General features: G+C 44.8%; 1 protein-coding gene across 1 annotated transcript in view; it reads left to right on the top strand.

Annotated features, from left to right (window-relative positions):
* Positions 1-5,360: 5,360 nt before the first annotated feature.
* LOC101117536 (solute carrier family 5 member 4) overlaps positions 5,361-17,140 on the top strand; it is a 30,208-nt gene continuing 18,428 nt past the window's right edge. Inside the window, 6 exon segments of the mRNA XM_027980289.3 lie at positions 5,361-5,498; positions 6,209-6,280; positions 8,489-8,546; positions 8,549-8,592; positions 14,274-14,333; positions 16,324-16,428. Coding sequence (XP_027836090.2) covers positions 5,364-5,498; positions 6,209-6,280; positions 8,489-8,546; positions 8,549-8,592; positions 14,274-14,333; positions 16,324-16,428 — 474 coding nt within the window. The 5' untranslated portion in view covers positions 5,361-5,363.

The raw sequence follows: 17,140 nt of genomic DNA, 5'->3' as shown, positions 1-17,140 counted from the left end.
CAGACTGGTCAATGTTCAGGAACTGTAGACTCACAGGTCTCTGAGGTATCCTGGTTTCCAGACTCCTCCTCCTCCTCCTCCTTCCCCCTGGGCCTGAGACAAGAGAATGCGAGTGCACGGCTGCAGAACTACAGAGGCTGAAGCCAAATAGCTTCGAGAAGCAAGGGCTTCAGAAGGCCCGGATGCGGCACCCTGAGCCTCCATCCTGCGCACAGGATGAGGTAGGAGCCCAGAAGGCAAAAACTCCAGGCCTATGGGTGGAAGACAATGTGATGCCCAAGAGAAATCCCTTACTCAGAGAGAAAAATGATCCAAAGGAGACCTGCTGCTTGGTGGGTTTATTTATCTGGTAAAGGAAAGTTATAAACATAGAGCTTTCCAAATCCTTTCCCGCATGCTGTACGAAGGTTTTAGACTCAGGTTCACAGGTCTCTCTAAAAAGTGACATTTTCTTACCTTACTCTAAGTTTCTCTAAGAAACTCAAAGTTTCTTTTTTTCCTAGTGAGATCCATCTTTTCTGCTCAAAGTTTAGTTAGCGTGGGACTTCTAGAGTGGTCCAGTGGTTAGGGGTCCATCCCACTAGCAGGGGGCATGGGTTTGATCCCTGGTCTGGGAACTAAGATTCCACATGCTTCGAGACAAAAAAAAAAACCTTTTTAAGTAAATAAATAAATTGATTAATTAAAGTGTGCAGTTTGGTGAGCTTTTTTTTTTTTTAAGGTTTAGTTAATTTAGCTGTATTCCTATTTCCCTGTATGGGGCCCATTTGATTTCCCTCTTGGTGCCTACTGAGGCCTTTATTTCATCCATGTTACTTCTTGACCTGCGTTTAAATGGTCAGAAATTCTGACAGATGTTGCAAAGGAAAGGACGGATACTTTACCCAGGATAGGGTCTCTGGGAGAGTGTGGGGGGTAATAGTAATGACTTGATGAGATGCCTCAGTTTACAGAACTCCATTATAATCATGAAATGGCCAGCAAAGTGGTGGCCTAAGATATTTCAAGATTTCATTCCCCAACAGAAACATCGAAACAAACAAAGCAGAATGTTGTTTGAGCTCTGGAAAACAGTGAAAAGTTGACAGCGATCAAGCAAATGTTCCATCAAGAAAAAGACATCTTTAAAATGGTACGGGGGTTCGTGAGGTGCCATCAGCAAGACGATGGAATAGAAGGTCTCCAGCTAGTACCCCTCCTCAGCAACAAAAATTCGGTATGGCTCCATGGGCAAAAGTACTTTCGGGAGTCATGTGAATCCCTGATGGAGTCCAAGACCAGGGAGGGGCACTTTTAGAAGGTGAGCCCACGCCGAGGTCATCGACTCACTGACTGGGGTCCCATGCACAGACCTGAAAACTGATGCAGGAAAAGCATTTGACACCTTTTAATGATTAAAAACTCCCAACAAAACAGATGCTGAAGGAACTTACCTCAACTCAATAAAGGCCATATCTGACAAGCCCATAGCTAACATACTCAGTGGTGAAAAGCTGAAAGCTTTCCTTCTAAGATCAGGAATCAGACCAGGGTGCCCACTCTCACCACTCCTATTCAACATAGTACCTGAAGTACTAGCCAGAGCAATTAGGCAAGAAATCCTAAGAACTACACACACACACACACAAGTTATTCAAACTAATAAATTCAGTAAAGTTGTGGGATATAAAATCAACACACAAAAATCAGTTGCATTTTTAAACACCAACAATGAACTACCTGAAAAAGAAATAAATGAAATAATCTTATTTACAATAGCAGCAAAAAGAATAAAACAGAAATAAATTTAACCAAGGAAGTGAAAGATCTGTATACTAAAAACTATAAAAACTTGATGAAAATAACTGAAGAAGATATAAATAAATGGGAAGATATCCCACATTCATGGACTGGAAGTAGTAATATTGTCAAAATCTCATACTACCCAAAGCAATCTAGAGATTCAATGCTGCTGCTGCTAAGTTGCTTCAGTTGTGTCCAACTCTGTGGCACCCCATAGATGGCAGCGTACCAGGCTCCCGTGTCCCTGGGATTCTCCAGGCAAGAACACTGGAGTGGGTTGCCATTTCCTTCTCCAATGCATGAAAGTGAAAAGTGAAAGTGAAGTAGCTCAGTCGTGTGCGACCCTCAGTGACCCCATGGACTGCAGACTTCCAGGCTCCTCCATCCATGGGATTTTCCAGGCAAGAGTACTGAAGTGGGGTGCATTGCCTTCTCGAAATCCCCATTAAAATACCAGTGATATTTGTTCACAGAAATAGGAAAAAATATCCTGCCACAAAAGCTTTCAAATAGATAAAGAAATCTTGAGAAAGAAGAACAAAACTGGAGGCATGACACTCTGGGATTTCAAACTAAATTACAAATCTATAGTAATCAAAATAGTATAACATTGGGATAAAAAAGAGACACATTGGCCAATGGAACAGAATCAGTTCAATTCAGTTCAGTTCAGTCACTCATTTGTGTCCGACTCTTTGCGACCCCATGAATCGCAGCACGCCAGGCCTCCCTGTCCATCACCATCTCCCAGAGTTCACTCAAACTCACATCCATCGAGTCAGTGATGCCATCCAGCCATCTCATCCTCTGTCGTCCCCTTTTCCTCCTGCCCCCAATCCCTCCCAGCATCAGGGTCTTTTCCAATGAGTCAACTCTTCACATGAGGTAGCCAAAGTACTGGAGTTTCAGCTTTAGCATCATTCCTTCCAAAGAATACCCAGGACTGATCTCCTTTAAAATGCACTGGTTGGATCTCCTTGCAGTCCAAGGGACTCTCAAGAGTCTTCTCCAACACCACAGTTCAAAAGCATCAATTCTTCGGTGCTCAGCTTTCTTCACAGTCCAACTCTCGCATCCATACATGACCACTCAACAGCCCATAAATAAACCCCAGGAAATGGTCAATTAATCTTTGACAAGGATGCCAAGAACACAATGATAAAGGATAGTCTATTCAACAAGTGGTCCTGGGCAAATTGCATACCACATGCCAAAGAATTAAACTGGATCCCTATCTTTCAACACTGAAAATAATTAACTTGAAATAGATTAAAGATTTAAATATGAGACCTGAAACTATAAATTTCTAGATGAAAATATAGAGGGAAATCTCCTTGACCTTGGTGTTAGTAATAACTTTTCTGGATATGACATCAAAAACCCAGGCAAGAAAAGAAAAAAGTAAATAAATGTAAATGGGACTACATTAAACTAAAAGTTTTCTGCACAGCAAAGAGATCAATCGACAAAATGAAAAGGCAACCTACAGAATGGAGAAAATGTTTGCAAACCATATATCTGGTAAGGAGTTAATATGTAAAGTGTGCAAACACTCATCAACTCAAAAGCCAAACTAGGGACTTCCCTGGTGGTCCAGTGGTTAAGAATCTGCCTTGCAATGGAGGAGACGCAGGCTTGACCCCTGGTCAGGGAATTAAGATCCCACATGCAGTAGAGCTACTGTGCCCTTGCACTCTTGGGCCTGTGCGCCACAACTAGAGAGTCCATGCACCACACTGAAACATCCAGCATGGTGAGGATCCTGAGTGTTGCAACTAAGATCCAGTGCAGCCAAATAAATATTTTTAAATGCTTAAAAAAAAAAAAGCAAAACCAAATAACCTGATTTTCAAATAGGCAAAGGACTTGCATAAAATTTTTTCCAGAGAAGACATACCAATTACCGAAAAAGTATGTGAAAAGGTGTTCAACATCACTAATTATTTGGTAAATGCAAATCAGCACCAAAATAAGATATCACCTTATACTTGTTAGTATGACTATTAAATCAAAAAGACTGTCCATTGGCAGATGAATGGATGAAGCAGTGGCGGTACCTATACACAGTGGAATATTACTCAGCCAGCAAAAGGAACACATTTGAGACGGTTCTAAACAGGTGGATGAACCTAGAACCTATTATACAGAGTGATGTCAGTCAGAAAGAGAAAGATAAATATCATATTCTAATGCCTATATATGGAATCTAGAAAAATGGTACTGAAGAATTTATTTACAGGGCAGCAACGGAGAAACAGACATTGAGAACAGACTTATGGACATGGGGAGAGGGGAGGAGAGGATGAGATGCATGGCGAGAGTAACATGGAAACTTACATTACCATATGGAAAATAGATAGCCAACGGGGATTTGCTGTATGGCTCAGGAAACTCAGACAGGGGCTCTGTGTCAACTTAGAGGGGTGGGATGGGGAGGGGGTGGGAGGGAGGTTCAGGAGGGAGGGGATACATGTATATCTATGGCTGATTCATGTTGAGGTTTGACAGAAAACAACAAAATTCTGTAAAGCAATTATCCTTCAATAAAAAAATTAATTAAAAAAATAAAAAAGACGAGAACTTACAAGTTCTGGCAAGTATCTGGAGAAAAGGGAGCCCCTATGCACCATTGCTGCTATTGTTTAGTCACTAAGTCATGTCTAACCCTCTTGCGACCCCATAGACTGTAGCCTGCCAGGTTCCTCCCTCCATGGATTTCCTAGGCAAGAATATTGGAGTGGGTTGCCATTTCCTCCTCCAGGGGATCTTCCTAACCCAGGGATCGAACCCATGTTTCCTGCTTTGACAGGCAGATTCTAGGGAAGCCCTTGTACACCATTGGTGGGGTGTAACCTGACACAGCTCTTAGGGCAAACAGTATGGAGGTTCCTCAGAAAGTTAAAAACAGACTATCGTATGATCACGCAATCCCACATCTTTATATGCGTCCTGAGAATCATTACCACATGCTTTTAGGTTGATACGCCCATTGTCAAAACCTCTGTACCAACCCACTCCACACCCCTGCCCCGACCCCTCTGAATGCAGTGCTCGCAGAGCCACTTCCCCTTCTTGCATGGGCTGCCTCAAATTACCTGTTCCAGAGAAACACGGAGGAAACTAGGAAATGCAAAATAACTTCACTTTCAAGGGATAACATTTCTTGGTCGGGAATCTTATCTGCTCTGCAAGGATCCCTCACCCCTTGTCCTCCTGACTCTTTTCTAGACCCTTCACCTCTATCTTACCCCTCTGTTTGTCCCCTTCATCTCTCCCTAATCCTCACCCAGACTATTCAAATCTTAAAGATGCCATCTTTCCACACAGTGAACACGCCTCTCTCCACCTCCAATTTTCACCCCGTTTCTCATCTCATGTCACCCCTCCTTCCCACCCTCCACCCGGTCCAACAGGACTGCTGGAGGGCCAGGGTCTCAGAGCTTCAGAGGAAAGGTTTAAAGGTCCTCCTGCCCAGGAGATGGCTCTGATAGTGCTCCCCACTTGCCCGAGGCTGATCATTAACCTAGGGCACGTATAAGAAAAGGGCTGTTCCTGGGATGGGGAAAGCAGTGCCTGCAACCATGGCCAGCACACTAAGCCCCAGCGCTGTGACTGAGACCCCCAGCCCTCCTGAGACATCAGAGCGTATACAAAATGCTGCTGACATCTCCGTCATTGTCATCTATTTTGTGTTGGTGATGGCCGTTGGACTGTGGGTATGTAGGAGCTTAGTGGGATGTTCAGAGTGGGCTCAAGGCTGGAGGCTGGAGGAAATGACTGAGGGAGGGACAAGTGTACGTTAAATCAGCTGTCAATAAAATCAGCTGCCACAGATTTTATTGTCCCTCCCTAAGCGGTCATTTTCTCATGTGTGGGTCAGTAATGCTTCCACTGATTTACTTTATTCTTCTGACAAGCCCATCGTGTGAACAGGGCCAAGAGTGGGACTGCAGACTTATCCTGTTTGGCATTTCCAGCACCTGACATCATGAATAAAGATGCTGTGTTATTATCACATTGATTTTATTTTCCTTTGCTCCCTTTCTATCAATAACTTAGTTGATTTGGACGCTTAAGTCATTTACATTCATTCTGTCTTTTAAGTAACGAGCTGGAGGCTGCAAATTTCCTTCCAAGCACAGCTTTAGCGATAGGTGCCTCACACTGTATTCATCAACGAAAATAAACAGAGTAATTAGGACATAAGTTGAGAAATATGACTTCTTAAAGTGCCTTGGTTTCTATGAAAGTGTGATTTTGAAGGCCTTGAAAAACTGGTGCTGTATCACAGTTTTGAGGACACTGTTTCTTTTTAGGGAGTGCTGGAAAAGAAGGTCATGTCTGTCAGAACCCCGGCCAGAGATTCTGGGGCATCTCAGGGGCTTTTTCTGTGGCCTGACTCATAAGTGTCTTCCCTTCTGCTCAGGCAATGCTAAGGACTAATCGGGGCACTGTTGGAGGCTTCTTTCTGGCTGGTCGAGATGTGACCTGGTGGCCGGTGAGTCAAAGCTTCCTGGCGATAAATTTCCAGTGTGTATGTTTAAGGACAAGCCAGGAAAACATGTAGAGTGCTGATCATGTCTGAGGTGCAATGACTGCCTGCTTTCTGGGGTCTCTTTTCCTAAACCCTTGGCAGCAGAGCTCAGCCCTGTCATTCTAATAAATGAGAATGCATCACCAATTACGAGAGCAGGTGTAGTGTGGCATTTGGAAAGAGCTGCTTTGGCTCTGATTCATATTTTTTTAGTTTATTTTTAATTGGAGGATTGCCGGGGTCCAGCCCCGGTGGATCCAGGGAAATTCGAAGGGTGAATGGCGTAGGCGAGGAAAACTTATTTATTTAGAAATATAAGATTAGATTAGGAAGAAATAGAGTAGTAGGAAAATTTAGTGGAGAAAAGAGTCTGAATAACTTGGTTTACGGGGAAAGCCAATAAAATCTCAGGATAAGAGATTTGCACCATCTACGTTGGGCCACTGGCATCCGTTTGAATATCAGAGAGTGCCCCGCCTTGGGCTCTCTCTCTCATGGAACTTAAAACCTGGGCAAGTAAGTAGACTTGGTGAGCCTCCTTGCTCCAGATGGGAATTCAGCCAGAAAAGGAGAGGGAGGGAGAGGGAGAAAGAGAGAGAGAGACACGGGGGAAGCCAGATTTCCAAGAAACTAGTTCGAGAGACTAGTCCGAGAAACTGGTCCATCCTTTATTGTTCAGAAGGCTTTTTATACTTTTGATTGTACATAGAGATCAATGGGTAATACAAAATTATGCAGCGTCAGCCGCCCTGACTCATTGAGACCAGGCTTTCTCTCTGCATACTTAGTTGTATACATAAGTCTTAGGTGATTTACATCATCTTCTGGCCAGAAGACCAATTAACATTTTACGGCCCTTTTCTGATAAGGGTTTGTCAATCAGAAGACTTATTTGTGTTGTTCTTCCCAAAGTCTGGTGCCACTCTCAGAAAGCACTAAAAAAAGTTACATTCTTACATAGCAAGGACACAAGAGGAGTGCAGTGATATATAACAAAGAAAAGTAATTAACTCAAAAGTCTAGTGTTGCTAACATCAAAACTACTATACTCCTATTTCTGCATCCCGTTTACATTGATTAACATCCTCCCAGGTGCCTAAAAGATAAAGAATATGGAGGCCTGGCAGAAGTCATTGAGTCAACAGTGAAAACCCATCACCAATATAATTTTTAGCTTTTTAGAAAAAGGCTCTGTATGTCTAAGATGCTTTAAGCTTTGTGCCTCTCACGGCTGGGGGGCTGTAAGCAATTCACAAGCTGCAAAAAGTCCGGGGGAACCTGTCAGGCAAGTTAGAGAGCCGTCAAAGGGGGTTCAAACTGAGACATTCTTCTTATATGCAGGAGACTGTTAACTGAAGCCCTAAGTTAATTCCTTTTAGAGGCAGAAGAGTGGAAAGCACAGCACAATAAAATCAGGCCGACTCTGGTTTTGGGGGGTAGATGTTCAGGAAAACTCAGGGGGAACCCCTGCAGGCAGATCACGCCTTTGCTTTTTGTCGGGCTTCCTTCCTCATGACCTTTGCCCCGGGCGGGATTCCTCACGCTGGCTCCCGGCAGAGGATAACTGTTTGCAGTATTGTATTAGTTTCTGCCGTCTGGCAATGTGATTCATCCATAAGTATACATACGCCTCTCCCTCTGCAACCCCCCTCCCAGAGCACCAGGCTGAGCTCCCTGCGCGATACAGCAGGTTCCCACTAGCGATCTGTCCTACACATGGGAGTGTATACATGTCAATGCTACTCTCTCAATTTTTTAAAAACCATTCAGGGACTTTCCTGGTGGCCCAGTGGTTGAGAACCCACCTTCCAATGAAGGGGACGCAGGTTTGATCCCTGGTTGGGGAACTAAGATCCCACATGCCAAGGGATAACTAAGCCCGAGTGCCACAGCTACTGAGCCCACTCTGGAGCCCAGGCCCCGAAACCAGGGAAGCCTGTGCATCAAAATGAAAAGACCCATCACAGCCAAAAAATAATTCAAAAATACGAAAACAGTCTTATATACCAACCGTGCAAACACTGGTGACCGGCTAAATTTAGGCCGCACGCTATAAGCTTGCTGACTCCTGCCGTATGGAGAAGTAATGGAAAACCGCAACATTTACCTGCTTTCAAGAAGTCTAATTTGGGGCTTTTAACTCTGACCCTAGTCCCTTCCCTTGGATTCCAGACGGGCGCCTCTCTCTTCGCCAGTAACGTCGGCAGTGGCCGCCTTGCGGGGCTGGCAGGGACGGAGCGGCATCAGGGACTGCCACTGCAGCATTTGAATGGAACGTAAGTGACATCGCAGGCTTTTTGCTTTAAATCAAGACTCTAGCTGTGTTTGTCTGAGTTTCCCACTCTAGTATTCTTGGGCTTCCCTTGTGGCTCAGCTGGTAAAGAATCCACCTGCAAAGCAGGAGATCTGGGTTCAGTCCCTGGGTTGGGAAGATCCCCTGGAGAAGGGAAAGGCTACCCACTCTAGTATTTTGGCTGGAGAATCCCATGGACTGTACAGTCCATGGTGTCGCAAAGAGTTGGACACGACTGAGCGACTTTCACTTGCACTTTTCTTTTCTGCATAGGACAAACTCTTCTTTGGTTTGACTTCTATTTCTCCTTCTTGAACCTCAGGACCTTCCCCTTGTAGCCCATTTTGCCTGGGCCGTACCCTACCTCTGAGATTTCACTAAAGCCATTATTCCCACCAGGGAAGTCATCTCTATATCATTTAATCCCACTTTTATTTAACCTCCTTGATCATGTTAGCTCTCATTTCTATCTCTTCCCCTGCCCCAAGCTATATTATACATTCAGTCTGAATTAGAAGCAAGAAATTTAAAAAATGTACAAGTAATGACCCCTTCTTTGAAAAGCTTACAGCGCAGTGGGAGAGACAGATAAACATTCGTTACACTGTAGCAAGTACAAGGAGACAAGCATGCATGGAGTGTTGAGAGATCTCAACAGAAGGAAACAGAAGGGGCATGGATGGATGCAGAAGGGGCATCCATCCTAGACGGTGGGTAGGACCAGGCCCGTGTCCAGGGAACTTCCTGAGGCTGATGCCAGACAGAGGTGTAGAAACTGGCCAAGCAAGTGACAACATCAGTTCAGTTCAGTCACTCAGTCGTGTCTGACTCTTTCCGACCCCATGAATCGCAGCACGCCAGGCCTCCCTGTCCATCACCATCTCCCAGAGTTCACTCAGACTCACGTCCATCGAGTCAGTGGTGTCATCCAGCCATCTCATCCTCCGTCGTCCCCTTCTCCTCCTGCCCCCAACCCCTCCCAGCATCAGAGTCTTTTCCAATGAGTCAACACTTTGCATGAGGTGGCCAAAGTACTGGAGTTTCAGCTTTAGCATCATTCCCTCCAAAGAAATCCCAGGGCTGATCTCCTTCAGAATGGACTGGTCAGATCTCCTTGCAGTCCAAGGGACTCTCAAGAGTCTTCTCCAATACCACAGTTCAAAAGCATCAATTCTTCGCTGTTCAGCCTTCTTCACAGTCCAACTCTCACATCCATACATGACTACTGGAAAAATCATAGCCTTGACTAGACAGACCTTTGTTGGCAAAGTAATGTCTCTGCTTTTCAATATGCTAGCTAGGTTGGTCATAACTTTCCTTCCAAGGATTAAGCCTCTTTTCATTTCATGGCTGCAATCACCATCTGCAGTGATTTTGGAGCCCAAAAAATAAAGTCTGACACTGTTTCCACTGGTTCCCCATCTATTTGCCATGAAGTAATGGAACTGGATGCCATGATCTTTGTTTTCTGAATGTTGAGCTTTAAGCCAACTTTTTCACTCTCCGCTTTCACTTTCATCAAAAGGCTTTTTAGGTCCTCTTCACTTTCTGCCATAAGGGTGGTGTCATCTACATATCTCAGGTTATTGATATTTCTCCCGGCAACCTTAATTCCAGCTTGTGCTTCTTCCAGCCCAGCCTGTCTCATGATGTACTTTGTGTATAAGTTAAATAAGCAGGGTGACAATATACAGCCTTGACGTACTCCTTTTCCTATTTAGAACCAGTCTGTTGTTCCATGTCCAGTTCTAACCGTTGCTTCCTGACCTGCACATAGGTTTTTCAAGAGGCAGGTCAGGTAGTCTGGTATTCCCATCTCTTTCAGAATTTTCCACAGTTTATTGTGATCCTCACAAAGGCTTTGGCATAGTCAATCAAGCAGAAATAGATGTTTTTCTGGAACTCTCTTGCTTTTTCCATGATCCAGCGGATGTTGGCAATTTGAACTCTGGTTCCTCTGCCTTTTGTAAAACCAGCTTGAACATCTGGAAGTTCATGGTTCACATATCGCTGAAGCCTGGCTTGGAGAATTTTGAGCATTACTTACTAGCGCGTGAGATGAGTGCAATTGTGCGGTAGTTTGAGCATTCTTTGGCATTGCCTTTCTTTGGGATTGGAATGAAAACTGACCTTTTCCAGTCCTGTGGCCACTGCTGAGTTTTCCAAATTTGCTGGCATATTGAGTGCAGCACTTTCACAGCATCATCTCTTAGGATTCAAAATAGCTCAACTGGAATTCTATCACCTCCTCTAGCTTTGTTCATAGTGATTCTTTCTAAGGCCCACTTGACTTCACATTCAAGGATGTCTGGCTCTAGGTGAGTGATCACACCATCATGATTATCTGGGTCGTGAAGATCTTTTTTGTACAGTTCTTCTGTGTATTCTTGTCACCTCTTCTTAATATCTTCTGCTTCTGTTAGGTCCATACCATTTCTGTCCTTTATCAAGCCAATCTTTGCAAGAAATGTTCCCTTGGTGCCTCTAATTTTCTTGAAGAGATCTCTAGTCTTTCCCATTCTGTTGTTTTCCTCTATTTCTTTGCTTTGATCGGTGAAGAAGGCTTTCTTATCTCCTCTTGCTATTCTTTGGAACTCTGCATTCAGATGCTTGTATCTTTCCTTTTCTCCTTTGTTTTTCACTTCTCTTCTTTTCACAGCTATTTATAAGGCCTCCTCAGACAGCCATTTTGCTTTTTTGCATTTTTTTTCCATGGGGATGGTATTGATCCCTGTCTCCTGTACAATGTCATGAACCTCATTCCATAGTTCATCAGGCACTCTATCTATCAGATCTAGTCCCTTAAATCTATTTCTCACTTCCACTGTATAATCATAAGGGATTTGATTTAGGTCATACCTGAATGGTCTAATGGTTTCCCCTACTTTCTTCAATTTAAGTCTGAATTTGGCAATAAGGAGTTCATGATCTGAGCCACAGTCAACTCCTGCTCCTATTTTTGTTGACTGTATGGAGCTTCTCCATCTTTGGCTGCAAAGAATATAATCAATCTGATTTCAGTGTTGACCATCTGGTGATGTCCATGTGTAGAGTCTTCTCGTGTTGTTGGAAGAGGGTGTTTGCTATGACCAGTGCATTTTCTTGGCAAAATTCTATTACTCTTTGCCTTGCTTCATTCCGTATTCCAAGGCCAAATTTGCCTGTTACTCCAGGTGTTTCTTGACTTCCTACTTTTGCATTCCAGTCCCCTAGAATGAAAAGGACATCTTTTTGGGTGTTAGTTCTAAAAGATCTTGTAGGTCTTCATACAACCGTTCAGCTTCTTCAGCATTACTGGTTGGGGCATAGACTTGGATAACTGTGATATTGAATAGTTTTCCTTGGAAATGAACAGAGATCATTCTGTCGTTTTTGAGACTGCATCCAAGTACTGCATTTCAGACTCTTCTGTTGACCATGATGGCTACTCCATTTCTTCTAAGGGATTCCTGCCCACAGTAGTAGATATAATGGTCATCTAAGTTAAATTCACCCATTCTAGACCCATTTTAGTTCTCTGATTCCTAGAATGTCAACGTTCACTCTTGCCATCTCCTGTTTGACCACTTCCAATTTGTCTTGATTCATGGACCTGACATTCCAGGTTCCTATGCAATATTGCTCTTTACAGCATCGGACCTTGCTTCTATCACCAGTCACATCCACAACTGGGGATTGTTTTTGCTTTGGCTCCATCCCTTCATTCTTTCTGGAGTTTTTTCTCCACTGATCTCCAGTAGCATATTGGGCACCTAATGACCTGGGGAGTTCCTCTTTCGGCATCCCATCATTTTGCCTTTTCATGCTGTTCATGAGATTCTCAAGGCAAGAATACTGAAGTGGTTTGCCATTCCCTTCTCCAGTGGACCACATTGTGTCAGACCTCTCCACCATGCCCGCCTGTCTTGGGTGGCCCTACAGAGCATGGCTTAGTTTCACTGAGTTAGACAAGGCTATGGTCCTAGTGTGATTAGATTGACTAGTTTTCTGTGATTATGGTTTCAGTGTGTCTGCCCTCTTGCAACACTTACCATCTTACTTGAGTTTCTCTTACTTTGGACATGGGATATCTCTTCACGGCTGCTCCAGCGAAGAGCAGCTGCTGCTCCTTACCTTGGACAAGGGGTATCTCCTCGCCGCCGCCCCTCTAGACCTTGAACGTGGAATAGCTCCTCTAGGCCCTCCGGCGCTCACGCAGCCACCGCTCCTTGGACGTGGGGTCGCTCCTCCTGGCCGCCGCCCCTCGGGCGCGGGGTCCTCCCGACTTCTGCCCCTGACCTCAGACGTGGGGTAGCTCCTCTCAGCCACACGCTGCACGTCATCGCAGCCAAGGCAGTAGATCGAATCTCTAAGTCTTGGTGACTGAGTCCCTAATTGCTCGACTGCCATCTCACCGTGCAAGCTGTGACTTCTTAATTAGACTCTAAGATCCTTAACACAGGGGCCATCTGCTCTCCTGTCACTCACACAACCCCATCATCCAGCATTTGACTGGGCACTCGCTGTACACATTTCTTGAGTTGACTATTTTCGGTTCTATTCTCTTATCCTTTCTAGAGTTTGCTTGGGCGTGTATATGCCTATCAGTCAGGGAAATGCTTACGTGGAAGAAAGCTGGATCATTGTAGAATATATATACATAAACCGACTATCCTGGATAGACTCAGCAAGGGACCAGGTGGCGTCACTAGTAACCGTGCCCCGCCCCTAGTGAAGATTTTGCCCTTGTAATTACTTTAGTAGTGTCAGAGACTCAGAATGGACCCAGCCACCACGTGTGCCTTATCGTCTGGGTTTTGCTTTGATGGTGCCACGGAGTCGAGAAAGGAGCCAGCCTCCAGAAGCATGGACAAAATGCCCTATGGCCCCAGCGAGTGTGATTATCAGCTTGCTGAGAGCCTGGCTCTTTTAGCCTGTGGCCTTGGATTAGCTTAATCTCTGTAAGGTTCAGGTTACACCTCCATAAAACAGGAATAACTGTGCTTATCGCATCTGCCTAACCTGGTGCTGTGAGGACAGCCTGAGTGAGAGAAGTGAAGGCTTTTTCATAAATAATAATATTCATGTAAGATTATACTATTATCGTTATTATATTTGGCAAGGCTTGGGGGGCACTGGGAATATTCGTCTGCCTCTAAATTTCTCATTGGTTTGTCACTCTATATGATTCCTGACATTCAAGAATAATTCCTGGGGACTTCCCTGGTGGCTTAGCGGTTAAGAATCCACCTTCCAATATAGAGGATAAGGGTTCAATCCATGGCAGGGGAACTAAGATCCCACAGGCTGCAGGGCAACTAAGCCCACTCACCACACAGAAAGATTCCATGTGCTGCAAGGAAGATTCGACAGAGCTAAATAAATTTTTTTTAAAGAATAATTCCTTATGGTAAAGATTTATGACCTTCTAGTGATCCAGCTGGGCTCAGATCTCTGACTGTCCATTTCTCACCACACATCTTTGCCACATTCTAAGCCCCAGGAAATGGTGATCTCTGTATCATGGAAGCAGAAGAAATGGACCCACAGCTGTCTTGGGATCATAACTGTTTGAGTGGGACAGGATCAAAGCAAACATTTTCTTTTCAGATTTGGAGGTTGTGAAGTGAAAAGGCCCACGAGCCAAACCTCTCTAACTTCCACCCTGTCCTTGGTTTCTCGTAGGCCTTGCTGCTGTTGCTGGTTCTAGGGTGGTTCTTTGTCCCCATTTACATCAAGGCAGGGGTGAGTATCCTCAGGTGTTCTCTGCTGCACATGTCAGGCATTCGTTTATTCCCTCACTTTTTCTGCTCAGCTATGAAACCTGAGTAACATTATTCGTCCCAGAATCTCTGAGTTTATGTTTACATAAGACCACTAACTACTGGACTTCCCTGGTGGTCCAGTGGTAAAGAATCTGCCTGCCAGTGCAAGAGACGTGGGTTTGATCCCTGGCCCAGGAAAATCCCACACGTCGCTGGACAACTCAGCCCGTGTGCCACACTACTGAGGCCACGTGCCGCCCACAAAACTACTGAAACCAGCTCCTAGAGCCTGTGCTCTGAGACAAGAAAAAGCCACTGCAATGAGAAGTCCACGCACCGCCAACAAGGAGCGGGCCCCATTTGCTGCAACTAGAGAAAGCCCGCAAGCCGCAACACATACCTAGCACAGCCAAAAAATAATGCAAATCATAAAAGAATTTTTAAAAATTTAGAAAAGACCACGAAGCACTGCAGGATTGCTCTTAAAAATGGCTGCAGTCACCTATCCTCTTGCTGATCACTGTTGTGGAGATTCCATTTTTCCGACATTCTTACCAATACATAATATTTTCCTTTATTCTAATTTTTGTTATTCTGATGTTTGGAAGGCAGCTTTTTTTAAAATGAGGGGTAGGAAGTACCATCGGAGAAGGCAATGGCACTCCACTCCAGTACTCTTGACTGGAAAATCCCATGGATGGAGGAGCATGGTAGGCTGCAGTCCATGGGGTCGCTAAGAGTTGGACACGACCGAGCGACTTCCCTTTCACTTTTCACTTCCATGCATTGGAGAAGGAAATGGCAACCCACTCCAGTGTTCTTGCCTGGAGAATCCCAGGGATGGAGGAGCCTGGTGGGCTTCCGTCTATGGGGTCGCACAGAGTCAGACACGCCTGACGCGACTTAGCAGCAGCAGCAGCAGGAAGTACCGTGCTCTGGTGGCTCCCCTTCAACTTGCTTGTTGCCAACCAACTGGGGCACTGCTGTGCCTCTTGGAGCCTAACTGCCATACTTACTCCTGCAGCTGAGGGGTGCTGTGTCCTGGGATAATTCCTGGGATGGGGCTCCAGGGAACCAAGCTTTACTGTCTACTGCCTCTGCATGTCACTGTATAGTCCTTTGCTCATCCTGAGTCCCTTCTGATTCCAGGCTTGAGCAAGCTCTGCTCTCTTTGGTGCAAGGATCCACAGCACATAACTCATGCATGTGTTCTTAGACATGGCTTACCATCCTTGAGGTGGTTCTGCACAGTTTCTGAGCCCCAAGAGTTCCCCTTCTTGCTTTTGCTAATATTATGTAAATGTTTATTTAAGATTCTTTTATATTGGAGGAGATGAAACCATGAGCTTGTTCTGCTATAAAGAAACCAGAAAAATGTACCCTTTAAGCTGATCACACAGCTGATCTAATATTTCAGTAATGATAACGTCAGCCTTTTGTCTATATAGGATTTAATGTAACTCTTCTTTTCAATAAAGATAATCATATGAATGTACATACAGAAGTATATTAGCAATTTATTCAATTATCTATTTATCATGTAACCATAATTGCAGTCGATCATTTATGTTGTTTTTGCTAGACTGCAACATTGTCAGTGAAAATAATAAATATTACCTCTTGAGCGTCACCATTCATTTGGTGTTGTGGTAGGTATTTTACACTTACTTCCATATTAAAGCCCCACATTACAGGTGAGAAAACAAAGGTTCAGAGAGATTGTCATTTGCCAAAGGTCACAATCTGGGAACAGATCCCAAGAATGCTGAGTCCAAGGCCCATGTTCATCCCAGACTCACAGTTTCCCCAGGGGCTGTGCCTTCTCACTCATGTCTCCCCACTTTGGGGGTGATACCCCCTCAAGGGTGACTGCCACACGCAGTTACCTGTCCACAGAGGCTTGATCCATGTTGGATCAACTGAACGTATGGGGCCCTGAAGATGAATCCCTGCTGGTGTCTGTCTTGCAGGTGACGACTATGCCGGAATACCTGAGGAAGCGGTTTGGTGGGAAGCGGCTCCAGGTCTACCTCTCCATCCTCTCCCTGTTCATCTGTGTGGCTCTGAGGATCTCAGTGAGTTCAGTGCCCTCCTGGTGTTGCAGCTTCATGAGGGACAAGAGTGCTAAGATCAGAGAACTTTATGGGTCAGGCCACATATGGATGTTCTAAAACTACTTGGGGTCTCTCTGAACATGTTAATCACTCAGTTGTGTCTGACTCTTTGTGACCCCATGGACCATAGCCCAGCAGGCTCCTCTGTCCATGGAATTCTCCAGGCAAGAATTCTGCAGTGGGTAGCAATTCCCCTTCTCCAGGGGATCTTCCCAACCCAAGGATCAAACCCAGGTCTCCTGCACTGCAGGCAGATTCTTTACAATCTGAGCCACCAGGGGGTCTTTCTACCAAGAGTTTCTGCCAAAAAAAAAAAAAGGAGCTTCAGAAACCCTGCATTCATAGAGTAAAAGAATTCTGAGTCACAGGAGCCTCCAGAGTATAAACCCATCCTTTCATTGAGACTATGAGAAACATGGCGGATGTACAGAAGGAGCAGAAAGTCTCATTCAATAGCACAGCAGTTCAGTAGCAGATGTAAGGCTCTCTAGCTCCCACCTCCCCCTGCACAATAACCTTTTCATTCGCATTGTCAAGGCCACTCTAGGTTTACATTTTCCTTTTCAGCTTGACTATCTAACGGGAAGACCGGAAGGGAAAGTGTTTTGTATTATTAAACTGACTATGCTTAACCCTATTTTATCTGAGATACCTGTACGAAACGAATGTCCCA

The sequence above is a fragment of the Ovis aries genome, chromosome 17 (assembly GCF_016772045.2).
Source record: "Ovis aries strain OAR_USU_Benz2616 breed Rambouillet chromosome 17, ARS-UI_Ramb_v3.0, whole genome shotgun sequence".
Classification (NCBI taxonomy): domain Eukaryota; kingdom Metazoa; phylum Chordata; class Mammalia; order Artiodactyla; family Bovidae; genus Ovis; species Ovis aries.
Note: the sequence above shows the minus strand (reverse complement) of the source record. Positions and strands in the feature narration are given on the sequence as shown.